Genomic DNA, 21,335 nt, shown 5'->3' with positions numbered 1-21,335 from the left:
TTAGAGACTGCTGTTCTGAGGACAGTTCTGTTGTCACAGAAGTGGGGACAGAGACACACTGAGGCAGAGGAGCCCTTTCATCGTAAGCAGGGTAAGAATAATCATAATCCAGTAAAACCAAATACTTCAAGAAAAAGAATTGCCCCAGGGTTGTTGAAGCAAAGTAAAGTCATAAAGTTGGTTGGAGGTTTCACCAGAGATTTTCACAAGTCTTGAAATAATTTGCCTTGAGCTGGAATTAAATTTTTTTCCTACATTTAAAACCATAGGGAGCTGAGAAATTGGTTTGCAATTAGGAAAAAAAACAGATGAAAGAAAGATAGAAAAATAATTCATTACAGGCCCATTACTTGCCTTGAAATAAAAGAGGTCTTGATAGATGCTGTGGAAAGAAAAAGTCTAAGGCACTGTTGTGCTCTGAGACACCAGGACTAGGAACGGCAGTTATGGTTTCCACGGCCAGTGGACACTTGAATCCTGTAGGAGAGGCATGGGCAGTGGCTGGGCAGATTCTGAGGAGGATGAGGAGGCCACTTTTAGCTCAAGTCACAGGAAAGGACATGGTTCTTGGAAAATGGTCTTGCTGTCCTCTGGTGGAATTGATGGGAAAGGCATTCTGGGTGAAACGAGTAAAATAATCAGATATCTGAAGGAAAGAAAATAACACACACTGAAGCAAAATGGTGACTAGACATTTCTGTTGAAAGTAGTGATAAATAAAGCTGTAAGAAACTGTGCAATGTCTGAAGGCCTATCTACAAATTTTGTATCTATCACATAAGCAACAGAGAAGGTTGAAATTTCCAGACAGAAGTGACATGATCAAATTTTTAGGAAGGTCCTTCACTTGAATCTCTAGTCTCTTTCCTTTCCACTCATGCTACTCAAGCTGCTCAGGGACCTGCCACTTTCTAGAGCATATGTAGTTTTTCTCTGCCTTCCAGCCTGTGCAAAAATCTGCCTGGAATACTCTGGAATATTCCAGGCATCCTGGTCCAGGACCCACCCTATCTCTCTTTTACTTTCTACCACAACAAACCCTTGTTCACTCATTTTGCTGTGTGTTCTAGTGCTAGATGACCCCCGACCCCCCATTGGGCTGTAAACTTTTTGAGAAGGAAGAGGCTGTGGCTGTCCTGCTCACTATATACCCAGTGTCTCACACATCTGGCAAGAGATGTGTCTGCAACACACACACTGAGCGAATGAACTTGTCTGGAGATGAATCAGTTTAGCAAAGAGACTGGGGATGAAGTGAACTTCCCATTCCACAGTAGGTAAAGTAGGTATCCCATTCCCATTGGATCTGTGAGAGGTGCTAAGAACAGAAAGACAGACAGATGTGATGCTGCCCTCAGGGTGGCCAAATTCAGGGGGAAAGGCTGATGTGTTGTGCAGACGTAGTATGGGATTGTGATAAGTGCTGTAAGAGAGATTGGCACAGTAATGCCACTGGGGAGGCAGTGACTGGCTCCACCAGGGAGGCTGGGGCAGGTGATCTCCAGGAGCTGTGTGTGCTGAGCCCTGAAAAGTGGTCAGCAGCTGTGTCCGCAGCATGCTCCTGGGCAGGAATGGATGCATGCTTACACTGCATGCTTTCTGGGATGGGTGACCAGTTTAATGCACCTACAACTTGAGGAGTTGTTTTTATTCACCCCAATTTTTTGTTTATTTATTTTATGTGGACTTATAGTCAAATCTAACATTGTAAAAGGAGATGACGCTGGGCTGAAAGACAGGGAAAGAACACAGGGGGACAGATTTTCATCTCAGCCTGAAGGAAAACTTGGGCAAGAGTAGGACTCTGAAAAGCAAGTGGGCTGACTCAAGATAGTGTTTCTCATCATTGGTGATACATCAGAGATGCTGGAGGATTGAGAGTGTTGGAGAGGAAGGGCGATTGCCTGGATTTGAATCCCAGCTGTGCCCCTTGTGAACTATGGGCCCTAAGTAACTTAGCCCTCTGTGCCTTAGTCCTCTCATCATAAAATGATATTTACTTCATACGGTCGTTATGAGGATTAAATAGATTTAAACCTGCAAAACACTTAGAACAGTGCCTGGCATGTGGTAACTACCACACAAGTGTTATCTGTGTTGATGGTGATGATGATAATCATGATGGTGATCATCATCATTATGATGATTATTATGGTGGTGATGATGGTGATGATGATTGGAGGCTGAATCCTATGCCTTTCGAGGAAGTTTTCAAATCTGAGAGTCTATAAGTCTGTCATTTGTAGGAAGGGACACACTTTTAAATTATCTATATGAATTTGTGTTATGCTACATTTATGATGCTGAAAATTCAGATTTTGAGTTGCCCAAAATAACCCATCGGAGGTAGTGTATCTTAACAGAACTAATGGCTTAACATGACAGAAGTCTGTAAGGGGCTGCTCACCTGGCCTTTCCACTCTGGATACCCCGACTGTGGCTATTTCAGATGGTGAGATTTCACTGGACCTACTTATGTGGTAGATAAAGGATTCACAAAGAGCCTAAGGGACTGGGGAGCCAAGAGAAAAGGCTGTAAGCTTTGAACTGGGTTTCAAACTCACGTTACTTTTATCTGAAGAAGGCTGGTTGCTTATAGATTCTCCTGTTAAGTTCCTGGTCTTTGCAACTATAGATGTCAAGTCTTTCTCATCCACTGCGTGTGCATGAGTGGATTCCCAACACCAGCTGCCCGTGCTGCTGCCGAAGGGAATGGCTGCAAGCTGCTGCCGCTTTCTGCCCTCTCCCTGGAGTGCACTGGGCTTGTTCTCTCTGTGCTGGCTACCTTCTCTTTGGCAGTCACTATTCTGGCAGTTGTGGTGACGGCAAGGGGGTTTGAGAGCCCTTGGGCCTGGAAAACCTATTTCTTGTTTTCTGCGTCATTCCACGTCCTGAGTAACACAGGACAGTCTGCTCATTGCTGTGACTTCATGCCTAGCATCATTTGGGTTATCACATCTAATCATCTAATTTGGAAGGTCAAATCTCATTTATTTAGCAAATTCATCTGCAATGAGAATAATTTGGGGGATTAAAAGAGTATAAAGCACTGAGAACTATGCCTGGCACATAGCAAGTGCTTTATAAATTCTAAGTCATTTAGTTTTCATAATAACTTTGAACTACATAGAATTATTATGATTTTCATTGTAATGATGTGGAAACTGATGTACAGAGAGATTAAGTAACTTTCAAGATCATGCAGTTGTCTAAGAGTAGATTTCAACCCAGGGCATCTGGCCTAGAGTTCGTTCTCTTAACCACTGAGCATTGTGCCTCAAGTGCCTGTGGCCTGTTGTCTTGTGGTGACCCACTGAACTGAGATAGAAATGTAGTTTTACAGGATATAAGATTTATTATTAATATTTTGAGAATTCAACTATGGGTGGCATATGATGAAGAAAGGTTTGCTTCCTATTAAAGAACGCCCTTATTAGAAGGTATCTATCAGCTGACTGCCTTGTGGGAAGTCCAGCATATTCTCTTTAGATGAGGAAACCATGTCTTTATGCAGACTTCTATCAAATGCTTTGATGAAATAGGACAATAAGCATAGCATATTGTAGCATTATTTGATAATTATAATATATAGGACAGAATGATTTACTGAAAATAAAAGTTTATTTTGTTATACTATGCTTTCCGTACCTCATCTGTAAAATCTTAGCTAATTATAGAACATTCCTCATTTGTACTTTGGAAAGAATAGGGTATTTGTTTGCACTTTGTTCAGCTTTGCTGTGGTACAAGAAACAATTCTCAGGGTTATCCCAATTATAGGTAAATGTTGGTAAGTGACACTACTTGAATACTGATAACATCACAGTTTACTATATAAATAATTACCAGTTAATATTGTAAATGGGGGCATGCTCAAATTGTTTTAGTTAATATAAATTTTTCCTTTTCTTATGGTTAATTCTAAAATATATTTTCATGACTTTTATAAACATGATTGAGGAATCAGGATATTCAGACTGATTAAAAGTGATAGTATCTCTTTACCTTTACAACTCTTCCAGTTGGCAAGCAGTGTACGTGACGGGTAAGGATGAAGAATGAGTGAAGATGACTCACTCTCAGTTTGGGGCTCCACTCTAGGCCAGAGAGTTTCTAGCTGTATCTGTCAGCTCTCTGTTCTGATTGCATGTTTGAATCGCCCAAGAAGCTGCAAAAGCGCCTAATGCCCAGGCCTCCCCCAGGTCTGGATCCCCAGGACTGTGTAAGGTACTATGGATACAACATTGAACAGCGATAGGAAAGCTCCTGCTTGTGTCGAGCTGACAGTATAACCAAGGAGACTGAAAATACATAAATAACTGTAAGATATCAGGTGGTGTTACAAGCTATGAAGAAAAAGCAGCATAAGATAGAGTAAATGTTTAAGTCAAGGATGTCTAAATCTTGGAAAACTCCTACATTTGACATAGCTAACTTGTTAATTGTTGGCTCGGGGAAACACTCATTCCCTTCACTGTTGCCTCTGCTTTTGTGACTGTCTTTATCCTGTGCTGAATTGTCATCCTCAAGTCCTCTGTGCCTTTATTTCTGTAGCTTCCAGCCATTAACTTCGATAGTGCCAGAAGCAGCATGACAAAGTCTGAGCCTGCCATCAGGGTGGGTAGACATGGAGCTCGAGGTCAGTGGCACGAGTCCACAGAAGCCATTGAACTTGAAAATTTTAGGTAAGAAATCCAGTATGTCCCTTACCTTCAGCAGCCTGGGCCGCTAATTAGCCCAAAGATTTATTTAAGTTTGTCACAGGAGCTAAAATTTAAAACCCATTTTAAAATTTACCATGGGGATTCTTAGTTTAATAATTTTAGTTAGTGCTTAACCTGTTCCCATAAGTACTGTGTGAATAGCAGGCTGAATGGCTGCAGGTGAAAGTGACATGGGAGTTTCAGGATACCTTCTTGACATACATTTAGTGTTTGCTCCATGAAGAAATGGCTCAGGCTGTTGACCTGATGAGGCTGATAACAAGCTTTGTCTTTAGCTTTTGGCTGATGCATATCTTGCCAGCTGTGAGGAGGCATAAAGAAGCACCTGCTGTGAGCAGATGTGATGGCTGAAGGCTGTGGTTGTCAAGGCCATGAGGCTTTCAGTTGAAGCATCACCCTCCCCTTTCACGTTGAAAGTGTCAGCCCCTGTTTTGCTCTCCTGTTGCCATGGAGACCTCTTAGAAGCTGCACATTGTTGTGGGCCACCCTCCTTCCAGGAGCTGGTTCTCCCTATTTTACAGTTTGTTAAGGTCATTTGGCACTAAGTGTCATGTAAATAATGAATGACATGAAATATCAATATATATATTCTATGGCCATTATCAAAAAATCTACAAACAATAAATGGTGGAGAGGGTGTGGAGAAAAGGGAACCCTCTTGCACTGTTGGGGGGAATGTAAATTGATACAGCCGCTATGGAGAACAGTATGGAGGTTCCTTAAAAAACTAAAAATAGAACTACCATGCGACCCAGCAATCCCACTACTGGGCATATACCCTGAGAAAACCATAATTCAAAAAGAGTCATGTACCAAAATGTTCATTGCAGCTCTATTTACAATAGCCAGGACATGGAAGCAACCTAAGTGTCCATCAACAGATGAATAGATAAAGAAGATGTGGCACATATATACAATGGAATATTACTCAGCCATAAAAAGAAATGAAATTGAGTTATTTGTTGTGAGGCGGATGGACCTAGAGTCTGTCATACAGAGTGAAGTAAGTCAGAAAGAGAAAAACAAATACCGTATATGCTAACACATATATATGGAATCTAAAAAAAAAAAATGGTCATGAAACCTAGGGGCAAGATGGGAATAAAGACGCAGACCTACTAGAGAATGGACTTGAGGATATGGGGAGGGGGAAGGGGAAGCTGGGACAAAGTGAGAGAGTGGCATGGACATATATACACTACCAAACGTAAAATAGATAGCTAGTGGGAAGCAGCCGCAGAGCACAGGGAGATCAGCTCGGTGCTTTGTGACCACCTAGAGGGGTGGGATAGGGAGCATGGGAGGGAAGGAGACGAAAGAGGGAAGAGATATGGGGACATATGTATATGTATAACTGATTCGCTTTGTTATAAAGCAGAAACTAACACACCATTGTAAAGCAATTATAATCCAATAAAGATGTTAAAAAATTAAAAAATATATATATAAATAAATATTCTAGAATGATAATTTATTTATTTGGCCTAGGTTTTGTTTCTCTGTTATTTTATGACAATGACTTTAATAGTCCACAAACATCACATGATGTTACATGAGTTAATATTTTTAAAATACATGTTTAGTGAGGAACACAAAATTCTTTAAAAATTGTTACATATTCAGTCTGCCCATGTCCATGTACTAAGAAATGACAGCCCTGGCTAACTTAGGGACACACAGTCAGTCCCATGACACCTGAAAGACTGTGAAGGCAGAACAGAACAAATGGCAATAATAAGGATACAAAACCTGCCTCTGAGGTGGTGCATCCATGTAATTCCAGCGTATTTCTCCTAGATCTTAAAATTGGTCTATTTTCTTTTTCTTTTTAATTTATCTGTATTTGTTACAACTTTTAAAGCAGAATGTGACTTGAGCACTACGTCTCCATTCACAAAACTTGCTCCGAGTCACTTTTCAAACAGGTTTACAACATGCCTAGATAGGCTTAAATTGGTCTATTTTAATGGGCACAAAAATATTGTATTGTATATTCCATAGTGATATGACCCTTTTGTGCATTACCTCTTATCCTTTCCCAGTTTTAAAGTGGAATGCTTTGGGATATTTTTAACCTCTCTGATGGCTGTAATATCAGGAAAGAAAAAACTGAAGCTAGAATATCTCACAACTTTGTTGTACACACACCCACACCCACAATCCACAACCACAGTTGAAGTGGTGTTGACCACAAGGAAATATGCATGGCGTCCAGTTGTGTTAACAACTAGAGCGGCCACGAGCCATTGTGGGTAGTAAAGTAAAGGGAGGGATTCTTGTCTGCCTGTTTCATGGCTGTCTAGATCATGTGCCCAATCATTCTTTCTCTCCATATGCCCTTTTCTTCCCTCACACAAGTTTTAGCTCTTAAATGTTTATAGGGAATAATTTAGTTAATGTGGTAAAATGAAATATATATGCTATAATCTTTATTATTAACTTTATAATTGAATTTCTACTTCCTGTTTTAACAACTGATACTTGCTTTGGTGATATATTGAATCCCAAAAATCCCTCAGTATCTTCATGCATACAGGTGATCTTTCTCTGCATTGGTAATTTTGAGGCAGCCTAAATAATTTTTACTATAAAATGCTTTTCTGTTTGTTTCATCTCAGTATAAACTACAAGAATGAGAGAAATTTCAGCACACATCCCCAGCATAAACTATTTCAGGAGATTTTTACAGCCTTGGTGAAAAATAGACTCATATGCAGGTAAGATTGTCCCAGGAAAGAAAAAGACATTTGCCCAAGAATGGCATATTTTATATATCTTATTTCTAGCATATGGTTTGAAGCAGTTTACAAGACTGAACATAGCATGCTCAAAAGGCAAAACAGAGCAAAGACCATTTCGAACGAGGTGAATGAATAGGCATTGCAGATGACCTCATTTAGATCACTCTGGTTAGGCCTGAATTTAGCTGAATTTTATGATAGACAGGCAAAATGAGATTTTCTCTCTGTTCTGGGTTGCTTGCAGTGAGAGCTAGGCTGCTGCCAGACTTTGGGAGCAGACTTTGTTGGGAGAAGGAGGTTCCCAGCATCCTTCATGGGCGGACATGGCCTTATACTCTTCCCGGGAGGCCCAGACTCTTTCTGCACAAGCACTGGCTGAAAAGTCCATGAAGAACCTTGAATCTTCTCCATCACTTTGGGACTTGATTGAGATAATCTGAATTCTGTTCCAGTGAGATGGGAAAAATTATGCTTATTCTGGAAAATAGGAAATATCTTAATAATTTAATGCCTGGCCGAAATAAAACTCTGACTTGGTCCAGTGCTGTAGGTGACTGTAAGTAGAAAAGCATCCCTAAATACAATCTAAGTGGTGGTCTAATGATTTGATCTTTTGGATGGGTTATTTAGTATTGCATATTTATGTACTGGACAGTGACTGCCAACTACATTGGCTTAGTTTAAAACAATCCAAGGTTGGGACTGCATCTGCCATGCCTTTTTACTTGGTTTAAGCAGAAGATTATTAGACTTGCTCAGATGATACAAGAAGCCTAGAATCTTTACCAAGGTTATGTAATTTGGTCACAGCTCAGCTCTTGACAATATACTCAAAGACTGTTAAAAGATTAATGACCTTTGCAAAGGACCTGAAGTTGTCCTAGACTGTTTCTTCTTGAGCTTGATGAGAGTAGAGCAATGGTTAGTAGCAGAGTAATTATGCCTGAAATGGTATTGGAAAATGAAGTTCTTTAATTTGTTTTGAAGACAGCTATCATAGACTCCTCAGTGGATGTCCAGTAGGCCATTTGTCAGGTTGGTACTTTGGGTGAAGGCAGAAGATTTCCTATATTAAGGATGTAGAGACCTTACTGTGTCTCTGCACTGAAGGCACTGGGTGCAGGAATTGTTAGGGAAAACAGCTGGGTAAGGGTTGGCATCCAGCCGTTGAAAGAGATCTTAACAATTCTGAAGTCAAGAGATCTCTTGTCAGGACCTTTTCAGATTCTTAGTGATTAATGAGGCATCTTAGATTGGATGGAGTTACAGGCTTGCAACATGATCAGTCCCTGGAAATCTTTAAACCAGGAAGCGATGATTATAAATGTCTTTGCTTTCATAGTAGGAGAAGGAATTTAGCAATGTTGAACATTAAGAGCATCATTTTATGTCATCCTTTCACTGCTGAGAGGTTGTTTTGTTCAGTTCTATTCTAAAAGCAGGGTTGGGTAAAAGATGGATTAAGTACAAAGGTCTTCCATTGTTTCTCACCCCAGATAACCTCGTTTGTTTGGTCAGAACTACCTTTTTTTGTTTCTTTACCCTCTAGCTTTAGACTAACAGAAGAATTACATCTCAGGGCCTTTCCTGGTATGGCTTCCTATCCCCTTTCTTTGTGAGCATCAGATTTGATGTTGCCTGGAAGGCTTGGATTCAATTCAATAAACAAATTATTGATCATCACTATGTGCAAGGAAGAGAGGGAGCACGTGGTGGAGAAGGAAGAGGGGGTGAAAATACAAAGATGAGTAGGACATGTGGTCCCTTTCTTCCTAGGGACTCACTCTGATCAGCCAGTTACCCAGCATCTCAATACAAAGAAAATGTAATAAATATAAACTGTATTAATACAAACAAGGGATGGATGAGATTGCAGGGGTGGGGGTGTGGTCTTTGGTCCAATTCTGGTTATAGATAAGGTTGGCATATTCTGGATGTTATGCTGTTCAAGTTTACCCTGAGAATATGGCTGACTGGGAATTTATTCTCGTCTACTTATGCCCAATTGACATTCTTCTTGTTGTCCCTCTTCTATTTCACTTTCCCCAACTGCAGTCTCCCCTAGACCACACTTCTGGATACCCCCTTTTCCGGGTTTTTTCCCTAAGGTTGACCTGTGATTGAGCCTTTGTTCTCAGAAATAAAATTACCAAGCAGCATCTGAAATGAGACAAGAATTGTTAACCCAGAGTCAGATAAGGCAAGATCGCACAGTAGATCTCAAAGGGCAAGCACTGAACCTGAGGTTACTCTGGGTTACACATGGCAATGAATCTTGATGAGTGGCAGGGTATGGAAATGAATTTTCATCTTCTAACTTTTCTTTCTGCCCTAAGATCATTTGTCCACAGTAGAGTCTGCCATTAGAAAATACACCCACTTCTTTTTCATCTCATTTGCCTGTGCAGGAAAGCACAAAGGGTTATGAGATTATGTAGGGAAGTAAAAATTGTTACAAAGCTGACACATTTCCCAGTTAACTGTCTACTATACAGTCGGCCTCTACTCCAGTATCTCTTTTGTGTAACTGTTCCTCTGAGGCCCCTGTCGGTCCATTCCCTGCTGATTGCCAGCTGATTTGAAGATTCTGTAATATAATACAAATAAAACATAATCTAATTTGTGAAACAAACTAGGGAATCTGGCTAAAGATGTAGAATTCCATGAAGTTACTGAAAGTGATGGTGCTGAACTGGTGGGATCTGACAGATGAGGCCCTGCCAGAATCAGATGGCTTGACAATTGTAGAAGTTACAAGGCAGGTGACAGGATGGAACTTCAGAAAAGCATGTTTTGAATAGCAAAGAATAGGAGAGGGCATTAGGAAAAATTGGTGGATCTTTCTAATATATTTGCAGAAATGAACCTCTTTTATGCTGCAAAAGTGAAAAGTAAATTCGAGGAAATTGGATCATGTTATATGACTTTGTCAGAAAACATATGCCAAAAAGTGTCAGCAGAACCCATTCTTGCTTTGTTCTAGTCATTAGGGCAGAGTTGCATTATAAGTTAAATTTTGTTAAATGTAAGATAAAATATACCTAAGTTTTATAGGTTTTTTTTGTTTGTTTTTGGATTTTTTTGCGGTACACGGGCCTCTCACTGTTGTGGCCTCTCCTGTTGTGGAGCACAGGCTCTGGATGTGCAGGCTCAGCAGCCATGGCTCACGGGCCTAGCCGCTCCACAGCATGTGGGATCTTCCTGGACCGGGGCACGAACCCGTGTCCCCTGCATCGGCAGGTGGACTCTCAACCACTGCGCCACCAGGGAAGCCCCCCTTATTGCTTTTAATCATTTTTCTTTGTCTTTAATTTTTGTCAATTTGATTACTCTCTGTCTGTGTCTCAGCATGATTCTCCTTGGGTTTATGCTACCTGGGATTCTCTGCGCTTCCTGGACTTGGGTGGCTATTTCCCATGTTAGGGAAGTTTTCGACTATAATCTCTTCAAATATTTTCTCAGGTCCTTCCTCTCTCTCTTCTCCTTCTGGGACCCCTATAATGCAAATGTTGTTGCATTTAATGTTGTCCCAGAGGACTCTTAGGCTGTCTTCATTTCTTTTCATTCTTTTTTCTTTATTCTGTTCCACAGCAGTGAATTCCACCATTCTGTCTTCCAGGTCACTTATTCGTTCTTCTGCCTCAGTTATTCTGCTATTGATTCCTTCTACTGTATTTTTCATTTCAGTCATTGTATTGTTCATCTCTGTTTGTTTGTTCTTTAATTCTTCTAGGTGTTTGTTCTTTAATTCTTCTAGGTGTTTGTTAAACATTTCTTGCATCTTCTTGATCTTTGCCTCCATTCTTTTTCCGAGGTCCTGGATCATCTTCAGTTTCATTATTCTGAATTCTTTTTCTGGAAGGTTATCTATCTCCACTTCATTTCATTGTTTTTCTGGAGTTTTATCTTGTTCCTTCATCTGCTACATAGTCCTCTGCCTTTTCATTTTGTCTGTCTTTCTGTGAATGTGGTTTTCATTCCACAGGCTGCAGGATTATAGTTTTTCTTGCTTCTGCTCTCTGCCCTCTGGTGGATGAGGCTATCTAAGAGGCTTGTGGAAGCTTCCTGATGGGAGGGACTGGTGGTGAGTACAGCTGGGTGTTGCTCTGGCGGGCAGAGCTCAGTAAAACTTTAATCCACTTGTCTGCTGTTGTATGGGGCTGAGTTCCCTCCCTATTGGTTGTTTGGCCTGAAGCAACCCATCACTGGAGGCTACAGGGACTTTGGTGGGGCTAATGGTGGACTCTGGGAGGGCTCATGCCAAGGAGTGCTTCCCAAAACTTCTGCTGCCAGTGTCCTTGTCCCCACATTGAGGCACAACCACCCCCCACCTCTGCAGGAGACCCTCCAACACTAGCAGGTAGGTCTGGTTCAGTCTCCTATGGGGTCACTCCTCCTTCCCCCTGGGTCCTGATGTGCACACTACTTTGTGTGTGCCCTCCAAGAGTGGAATTTCTGTTTCCTCTGGTCCTATCGAAGTCCTGCAATCAAATCTGGCCAGCTTTCAAAGTCTGATTCTCTGGGAATTCCTCCTCCCGTTTCCAGACCCCGAGGTTGGGAAGCCTGAAGTGGAGCTCAGAACCTTCACTCCACTGGGTAGGCTTCTGTGGTATAATTGTTCTCCAGTTTGTGAGTCACCCACCCAGTGGTTATGGGATATGATTTTATTGTGATTATGCCCCTCCTACCACCTCACTGGGGCTTCTCCTTTGTCTTTGGATGTGGGGTATCTTTTTTGGTGAGTTCCAGTGTCTTCCTGTTGATGATTGTTCAGCAGTTACTTGTGATTCTGGTGCTCTTGCAAGAGGGAGTTAGCGCACGTCCTTCTACTCTGCCATCTTGAACAAATTTCCTCAACTGTATGTGCTTTTATGCAGAGTAGAATCCTTTAGAATCTTGTCTTTTTGTCTCCCTTTTGTTCTAAGTTTCACAATGTTAAATGTAGAAAGGAAGAAAATAAGCTTGTAGGCCTCAAGCTGATTCCTAACTTGGAGGAAATATCTAGCTCTTACATGTTAATTTCTCCTAAAATGTTATTTAGAGTTTATCCCAAACTTAAATTGCGTATACACACACACTATATGTATATATGCACACACAAAAGCGTCATCCAATTAGAGCTGGAATGGACCCTGAAGACAAAATCCATTCCACCTCATTTGAGAGATCCAGTAGCTGAGGGGCTGAAGCACAACCTTGACTAGTACTGTGTTCTCCTCTGCCTTGCAGATTCTCTGGTTCTTTATTAGCCAAAGTATTGGGTTTGCCAAAAAGTGCCTTTGGTTTTTAAGAAAAAATAAAAGACACATTTTTCATTTTCACCAAGAACTTTATTGAACAATGTATTCACGCTTTTGTTCCACTGGCCAGTTTTCAGGCAACTTCATAATTCCATCTTCCCAAAACTTTTTATCTTTTTGAACAAAGAACTGTTCCAAGTGCCTTTTACAGCCTTCCAGGGAATTGAAATTTTTTTCCATTAACAGAATTTTGTAAAGACTAAAATAAATGGAAATCTGTAGGTGCAATGTCCTGTGAATATGACGGTTGAATCAGAACTTCCCAGCCAAGCTGTAACAGTTTTTGCCAAGTCATCAAAGAAATATGTGGCCTTGCGTTATCCTGATGGAAGATTGTGCATTTTCTGTTGACTAATTCTGGATGCTTTTCATTGAGTGCTGCTTTCAATTGACTGCTTTCAATTGGGAGCAGTACTTGTTGGAATTGATTGATTGGTTTTCTGGAAGGAGCTCATAATAGAGGACTCCCTTCCAATCCCACCATACACACAACATCACTTTCTTTGGATGAAGACCAGCCTTTGGTGTGGTTGGTGGTGGTTCATTTTGCTTGCCCCACGATCTCTTCCATTCCACATTATTGTACAGTATCCACTTTTCATCACCCATCACAATTTGTTTAAAAAACGGAATTTTTTCATTACTTCTAAGTAGGGAATCGCATGTGGAAATACAGTCAAGAAGGTTTTTTTTGCTTAACTTATGGGGAACCCAAACATCAAAGTGATGAACATAACCAAGCTGGTGCAAATGATTTTCAACACTTAATTTGGATATTTTGAGTATCTCCCATGTGGTAAAATGTTGATTGTTCTCATTTAATATCTCAATTTGATTGCTATCAACTTCAACTGGTCTACTCAGCCGTGGAGCATCGTCCAACAACAAATCGGCAGCACGAAACTTCGCAAACCACTTTTGACACGTCCGATCAGTCACAGCACCTTCTGTATACACTGCACAAATCTTCTTTTGCGTTTCAGTTGTGTTTTTACCTTTCTTGAAATAATAAAGCATAATATGCCGAAAATGTTGCTTTTTTTCTTCCATCTTCAATATTAAAATGGCTACACAAAAATTCACCAATTTTGATGTCTTTTTTCAAATGCATGCTGATATGACAACTGTCACATACAATCTAACAAAATTGTTTCGAATGAAGTTGAAGAAAACTAAGTGCTACTAGAGCCATCTTACGGAAAAAACTGAACAAACCTTTTGGCCAACCCAATATGTTTAAAATTGGTTTTCAGATTTGCCCCACAGAAAAGTGTCACTTGAGTAATTATGTTCTCTTTTCCACTATTGCTTCTTGTGAAACTCATTCACTTGGATGTCTAACAGGTATGAAATTAAAATGTTCCCACCTTCCCAGGAAATGACTGCTTGTTGGCCATACATAAGCACCAGAACCTGTTTTAAACCTGACCAAATCAGTAAGTGACAGCTTCCCATCAGTACATGAGCTTCTGAGAGCCAGGGAGTAAGCTGGAACACATTCCAGGAATCCCCTTTCCATGGCTAAAATCAATCAGTCCCCCAAAACCCCCACTTATGAAAGTCCACCCGTTCCTGAACTCCTCTATCAGCTTTGCTTTGAGAGACTAAAGTACAGCTCTCTCCTGCTATAAATTAGTCTTTTCTTTCATGTATTGATTGGTGGACTTCTTTGGGCATCTCAAAGCTAACATGCCAAAAATGGGACTTTTGATTTTTCTTACTCAACTTGCCTTCCTCTCAACTTTAGTCTTTCCCAGCTATTAACCTAGTCCTAGCTGCCACTGTCTCTTGCTTGGACCATTGCAGTGGGCTAACTGGGCTCCTGGCTTTGACCCTTGACTCCCTATGGTATGGTGTTCCTAACAGCACATCCAAAAGGGTCTTTTCAGAATTTCTGTCACATAATGTCAGTCCTCTGCTTAAAGCCTTCCCGTGACTCTCCAGAATAAAAAGTCCAAAATCCCTATTCCTATTCTACAAAAGACCTACAGAACTGGCTCCTACCACCTCTGTAACTTCAGCTCCCATTACGCTGTCTTTGCTCAGTTTGTTCCAGCCCCCAAGGGCTTCCTTGCGCAAACTAGTGCACTCCTGCTCAGGAGCTAGATACTTAACTCTTCCGCTGTTCTGACCTTGACTCACTCCTCAGTTCACTCAGATGCTAACCGTATCAGAAAACCCTTCTCTGACTCTCCTAAAATAGCATTCTCAGGACTCCCTAAACCCTTAACTTTAGGGTTGTTTTTCTCTGGTCACCACCTAATGTGCAGTTTTGTTTGTTTGTGTGTGTTATTGGTCTTCTTTCTCTAAATGGTAACCTCTGTGAATACAAGGGCATGGTTTTGTCCAGGCTATAGTCCTGGGCATGTAACAGTGCCTGGCTCCCAGGAGGTGATCAGCAAATATCTGAAAGCATTCAATCTCTGAAACTTTCACCAGCCATGGAGAAGAAACAACTAGAACAGTCCTTTCTACTCAATATCTGTCTGACTTTTGGGACCAACATGATGAATTGGATGGACCTCTGACTTGGTGTCTCTTCTGGGACAGGTTTAATGGATGACACTACCCATTAAGAATAGTGGAACAAGTCAGTAAATATTCCTTGAATACTCATTTATAATTCATTTCTTCACGTTTTCTTATTCCTTTTAAGTTTTACATGTCTATTTTGATGTGAATTTTGCTTTTACAACTATCCAAAAAAATAGGGCTCTGTCATATGAATTTGAGGTAATATTTATACTGAAACAGGTTTGAATTTCTCCACTTTTAAATTTTTAGTGAAAGGTGGTAGTTTTTTGGTGGTGGTTGTTTTGTGCGTTAATGAAAAGGGCAATCTAAATAACACCTCCTCTGAAGATGCTGCTTTTTCTGGGTGAGAGCCAGCTGAGGTTGTGACCTCTGGCATTTGCATCAGCCCCTGGATGGAGTTTACCCCAGACCGTGTGACTCTCAGTGCTCAGTCCTGCAGCTTTGTGACTCTCACATCGCATACTGGTTTCTTCGACTGAATGGGAAGGTGAAACCCCAACTACCCTTTCTCTTTTCAAATGCTATGTCTCTGGTGGTACCATTTTTCCTTCTCTTTTTTTATACTGATAGCAGAAAATGACATCTGATGCCAAAAGCGATGTGGCAGGTGGTTGTGGACAAAGGCCGTGGGGCCTGGTCATACTGCCATGTGGTAATAGTCCTGTGAAAGCAGTGGCAAAAGTTCAGTCACAAGAGGGGATAAATATTTGCCTGGTCATGAATCTGCTGCTGTGCAGCTACTCTATTGGAACACAGCCTCCAGGGAAACACTGTCTTTGCCGACAGACAAGGTTTTCAGAGCTACCTCAGGAGACCCCTCACCACTGTGCAGAACATGCCTGCCCCCGCAGTAGATGTATCTAAGAGCCCCTTTCTGTGCCGGGTGGAGGTGGGGGATGCGGGAGCCCTGGCCTGGGAGTCAGGGCCCAGCTCTGCTACCTATGCGCACTCTTGGACAAGTCACCTGGCTCCTCCTCAGTCAAACAAAGGCAGCCATCTTTAGAGTCTGTCATTATTATTCTCTGTAATCCTCTGCTTACACTAGACTCAGTGCGTTTCCTAGTCCCCCGACTCTTGGCAAACAGAGCTCTATATCACCTTACAGAACATGCCATTCCCCATGAACAGCAGAGCTCCAGTCAGTGAGCCAGGTCCTTGGGTGAGGGGGGAGGTTGAGGGCTGGAAGCCATGGAGGGAACAACTGCTCCTCAGAGGTCAGCGCTCAGAGGGGAGGCCCTGCAGGACCCAGACACCAGGAATTCTATTTACATTTACAATAGGCCAGAATCACATAGAAATATTAATAACTTTGGGCCACAGTTCTAAATTGTAGAACAAAAAAATGCCATTTGCTTGGAACAGAACTTTGAGACTTTTCTGGAACTCTTCATTTGTTTGCACTCCTTTTATGGTAAAAACAAAACAAAAACCATTCTGGAATTCCTTTTCTTTTCTTTTTTTTTTTAGAGGTGAGAAGAAACAGAACAAAAAAACCTTTTCATATTTAATGTGAAAAAACATTTGAAAGGCCATGGACTTTCCTTATGAAGATTGTATATTCTTAAGAGGAAAAATTTCAGTACACACATATTTGTAGTGTGAGTCATCTCTCAGTATGTCCCATGGCTTCTCCTCTTAAATAATGAAGAACAGCCAGCATTAAACCTCGGGAGGTTACCAGCAGCTGTTGCAACTGGATCATTATTCCTGTTAGATCTTTGGGATGTAGTGTCTGCACTGCACTGCAGGCTACACTCTATCTTTAGATGACCCCAGCACCTGGAAGGGAAACTAGTCATGCGCCATCCCTCTACTTATGAGATTAAAGGTATTCTCTCTCTAATAGGAGCCTCAGAATAACCACATCCTTACAAGTGTTCCCAGAGGTGACTGTTTTAAATTCAAAAGGTACTTCAAATTTGCATTATTTTTCCCAGTACAAGGAACTTAGGATGAAATATAGTGCAGCTTCCCACTGTGGCCTTGGATAATTCTGCCTGGCTGCAGGCCTTAGATGGGTTGAGTCCTGCCTTTATTTTCAGAAGAAACTGAACTTTGCCTCCGTAGCAGAGGTGTCACTGTCGTGGTGCCCTGGCTATAGGAGGGCTGTGATGTTGCTGGTGGCTGTGGCAGGCAGCTCTTGCCAGGAGCCTTGGTGATGGCAGGAGGAGTGACTCCCAGCCAGTGATGTTCTTGGGACATCTTGCTCAACCTCTATTTGCAGAGCCAGGCCTCTGCTGGGGGCTCTAATTTATAAGAAGCAGTCAAACATCCTTGGGAATATAAGGCTACGGGAAAAACATATTTCCAACTTCCTTCCCATGAGCTAAGTTAGTAGATGGAAGAAACAGTGAGTGGCTTGGGGCGGAGTGTAAGGGGGCTGGGCTGGGGGTGAAACCTCCAGTGGCAGGAACCACAGATGTTTGGCTTGCCTTCTGGGAGGGTGTGTCTCGTGCACTCAGGTCTGAGATGGGCAGGTTTGGGACAGAGTTGAATTTCTCAGGATTGTGGAAGAGTCAAAACTGAATTTCCCACCAAATGTCAAGGATCAATATTGGACAAGCCATGCAAGGGTTGGCTTGGGACTGCAGCTCAAGTAAATGCTTCACTTGACTGAGGGGCAGATCTTTAAAGTATCCTAACTTTGCTGGATGTACAACCAGCTCAGCTGTGGAGGTGCGAGAGGGTGGGAGAAACTATGTGGATTCTAGTCCAAAGTAGCTTCCATTATCTTTCTCTGTTTTTCTTGGCTATGTATGAAATAGCAGACACATTTTGTTTTAGGTTTTTGTTAACATTTGCACCCAGTGCCACTGTTGGACTAGTTTGGAGGGCAGTGTAAGACGTGTCACCTGGCAGGGACTAACTTCCACAGGTGATGCAGGCAGGTCCAGTGCTCGGCAGTGCTCAGACCCCCTTCCTCACCTCAGGAGTCCAGGCTGTGCTGTGTTGGTGGCTTCTGCACCTTGACATACACTTTGGTTAGAACAACTGCATGTGACTGGCCTCATGTCATGTCGGAGGACATCTATATAGTTGTATGGGAGGTTCCAGTGTTAAAAAGTCACAGAAGTCTGCTTCATGGGAAGCACCAAAGGCACAGGTTCCAAGCCCAGCCCAGCCATGTTATGAGAGGGTCAGTGTGTCTGAGAGAGCATGGGTGGGGGCAGTGGAGAACGGGGGGAATGAGGTCTGAGAGGCAGTGGGGAGGCCGGGTCCTGTAGGGCCTCAGGGGCCGTGAGGACTGAGTGAGAGGAGAACTGTTGGAGGAGGGCAGGGGAGGGTGTTTGTCTCCTTGGCAGATGTGTGAAGATTGAAGTTGGGGACAAAGATGGAAGCAAGAAAGCCAGATGGGAGGCTTTTGCAATGGTTCAAGCAAAAGATGATGGCGGCTTGAACCAGGGTCATAGAAGACGAGGGAGTGAGAAGTTGATCTCGGAGAGACAGCGGTGAGTGGTCTTGAAGCAGGATCCTATTTCCCTGCCTAGGAATTGGAGCTGCATAGCCTGGATGAAAACCAGGAATCCTAGCTGCTAGTCCAGCAGGGGCTGGAGGCTAGAAGCAAAGTTCCCCTGGCTCTTGCCCCTGTTTGAAAGCAAGAATGAATCAAGGAGGCAAAAACAGGTACAAAGTTTATTATTAGAGACACAGCACAACATGTGGAGAACACATAGAGAAACAGTGTATTTAGACAGAAGCAAAACAGGAGTACACACCTGGAGGGAAAGGGTGTGGGCATCCTCCTGAATGAGGAGTGCAATAAAGAGGCGATTAAATCATTTATATGGGGCGGTTCTTCTGGGTCTTCCTTCTGCTCTGGCCAGTTATCTCGCTTCTTTCCCCACACCTGACCTGTCCTACTGCCCTGCCCGATATGTGTGCACATCTTTTTGCCAAGATGGATTCCAGTGCAGAGGCTAACGGAGGTTTGACAGCACCTGTTATGGGATGATGTCGCCCCTTTTTGACCCCAAAGGAGCCTTCCTGTGCATGTGCAGTCAGGGAGGTTTCCTTGACTTCAGTAGTGATAGATGTGGTCGTTTTATCTCTTTACTCCCCCTCAGAGCTCAGCTCCTGTCACTAGCTCTGTCCTTGGAGTGTCCAGGGAAAACAAAGCTCCAATTTATTCTGCTTGACGAACTCCAGTGGCTCAGCCCAGGGGCCCATCTACCTCCTACCTCAAAGTGGTGGGAATGGGGAGATATTTTAAAGGTAGAGCAGACAAGATGTGCTGAGGGATTAGATGAAAGATGTGAGGGAAGTAGAGGAGGTGAGAAAACACCCAGGGTTTCGGTCTGATCAACTGGAGGCCTGGAGGGGTGAGGCGTGTTTGTGGCGGGGGGTGGGGGGGGCGGCGGGGCATGAATTCGGTTTCAGACGTGCTGTCAGCTGAGACTCAGGAAGCCGTGGGTCCCGGCCTCAGCCTGGGCTCTGTTCCTACAGGTTCTTGGGCAGAAGCATCCTTACATAGTGCCATGAAAGGCCCTTCGCAGTGTTCACGCTCTGCAGCCTGAGTGGCAACACTGGAGCAGCCTGAAAATTTTTCCCAGTTTGAATTTTTTTTACTACTAACTCTAACTGGCACAGAGAAGCTGAGCAGTGAAGTAGAAGCTGCTCACAGAGGCACAGCAGCTGGGACGGGTGCTGGGTGTGCCGATGACCCCACCCCAGAGTTACGGGGGTGCTGCGCCGACCACTCTGCTTCCTCGAGCTGGAACCCACTGAGCGAGCTGTGCCTGCAGTGAGCCCCAGCCGTGCTGGTGGCCCCTGTGACTCGGGCTTCAGTCGAGGACTGGGTGGCAGCGTCCATGTGAGCGGCTGGGCCCTGGCACCCCGCTCTGGAGTTTTGAGTCCACTTTGCCCGCAGGCCCGGAGAGCAGCAGTGCCTGAGAACTTGCTCCCTAGTCCCTGCTGCAGCACCCTCCACACACACTGTGACAGCCGTTTTGGGAGCAGGAAAACCAGGGTGCTTGCCTCCGTGGGGGTGGGGGGTCCTTGGAGGTGAGGCTGGCACAGAAGGGCCCTTGCCCACTTGGCTTCCCCACTCCTCACCCCTGCTCTCCACTCCAGGTGGACTCCCCGAGAGCATGTCCTCAATCACTCACATGCACACCAATCTTCATGGAAGAGTCTGCTTCCAGGAAGACTGATCTAAGGTGTAAGAAAATACTTCATCACAATGTTTCCCACAGGGAGCGCTGAAGTGCCCTGGGAGCTGCAGAGAACCCCCAGGGGTGTTGTGGGATATTTTTAAATTTCAAGGAAAACAGCAATGATACACAACATCTGTCAGACACAGTGCAAACTACTCAGGTAGTTACAGTTTCCACATTAGATTGTACTGCCTTCCCTTAGATGATGGCTTACTTTTCTGTAGCTGGGTTTTCAGTGGTTACTGTGACAAAAAGCAAGTGCCCTGGGAAAGTCAGGTGGAAGAGGGAATGGAGGTAATGGTGTTAGATCTGATTCCAAGGCTGGAGAAGTTGTTTAGTGTCCACAGGTGCACACACCCCATCAGTAAGTAAATGTGATTAAGAATAAAATAAAAAGACTTTTTTTTTAGTGTCTGTGTATTATTTTTTCAAATGGATACTAAGTTATCAGGGTATCAAGTCTTTTAAAGTTGAACCCTTTAGCTATTTCTTTTGGTCAGGGGCTGCCGTGAGTCAGTAAGGTCCCTGTGAACCAAATAATTTTGGGGACCTCTACTTTGTAGTGACAATGACAGTTTCTATGTGTTTTGCATTAAAATGTGTCAAGTGTTCAAGAATCAAATAACAGTCCCTATTGCAGACTGTTTGAGATAAACTAATGCTCTTCCTTTAGACGTTTTTTATTCTTCTTGCATTGTTCATAAACTGTCACGTTGGCCTTTAAACATGAACAAACATGTTCTCTCTTGTTTTCTTCTTTCAGAGAGTGGGTTGATCGAGCCCCATCTCTTCATTTTCTGAGAGTATTAATTTGTCTGAGACTTCTAGTGAGGGATCCACGTTATCAGGTTGGTTGCAAAAAATAAAAATATTTTTTACTTG

The 21,335-nt window shown here is 42.9% G+C and overlaps 1 protein-coding gene across 1 annotated transcript in view; it reads left to right on the top strand.

Annotated features, from left to right (window-relative positions):
- The window catches only part of NEK10 (NIMA related kinase 10), a gene marked incomplete at its 3' end in the record, with an annotated part of 277,172 nt that overhangs the window by 10,507 nt on the left and 245,330 nt on the right, over window positions 1-21,335 (top strand). Inside the window, exons 4-6 of the mRNA XM_082664201.1 lie at window positions 4,555-4,685; window positions 7,343-7,441; window positions 21,217-21,301. Of these exons, the coding sequence (XP_082520327.1) occupies window positions 4,555-4,685; window positions 7,343-7,441; window positions 21,217-21,301 (315 nt within the window). The remainder of the gene's footprint in view (window positions 1-4,554; window positions 4,686-7,342; window positions 7,442-21,216; window positions 21,302-21,335) is intronic.

The sequence above is a fragment of the Grampus griseus genome (assembly GCF_964374135.1).
Source record: "Grampus griseus genome assembly, chromosome: 10".
In the NCBI taxonomy this organism is placed as follows: domain Eukaryota; kingdom Metazoa; phylum Chordata; class Mammalia; order Artiodactyla; family Delphinidae; genus Grampus; species Grampus griseus.
The sequence above is the reverse complement of the archived record's forward strand: the minus strand, read 5'-3'. Positions and strand labels throughout refer to the sequence as shown.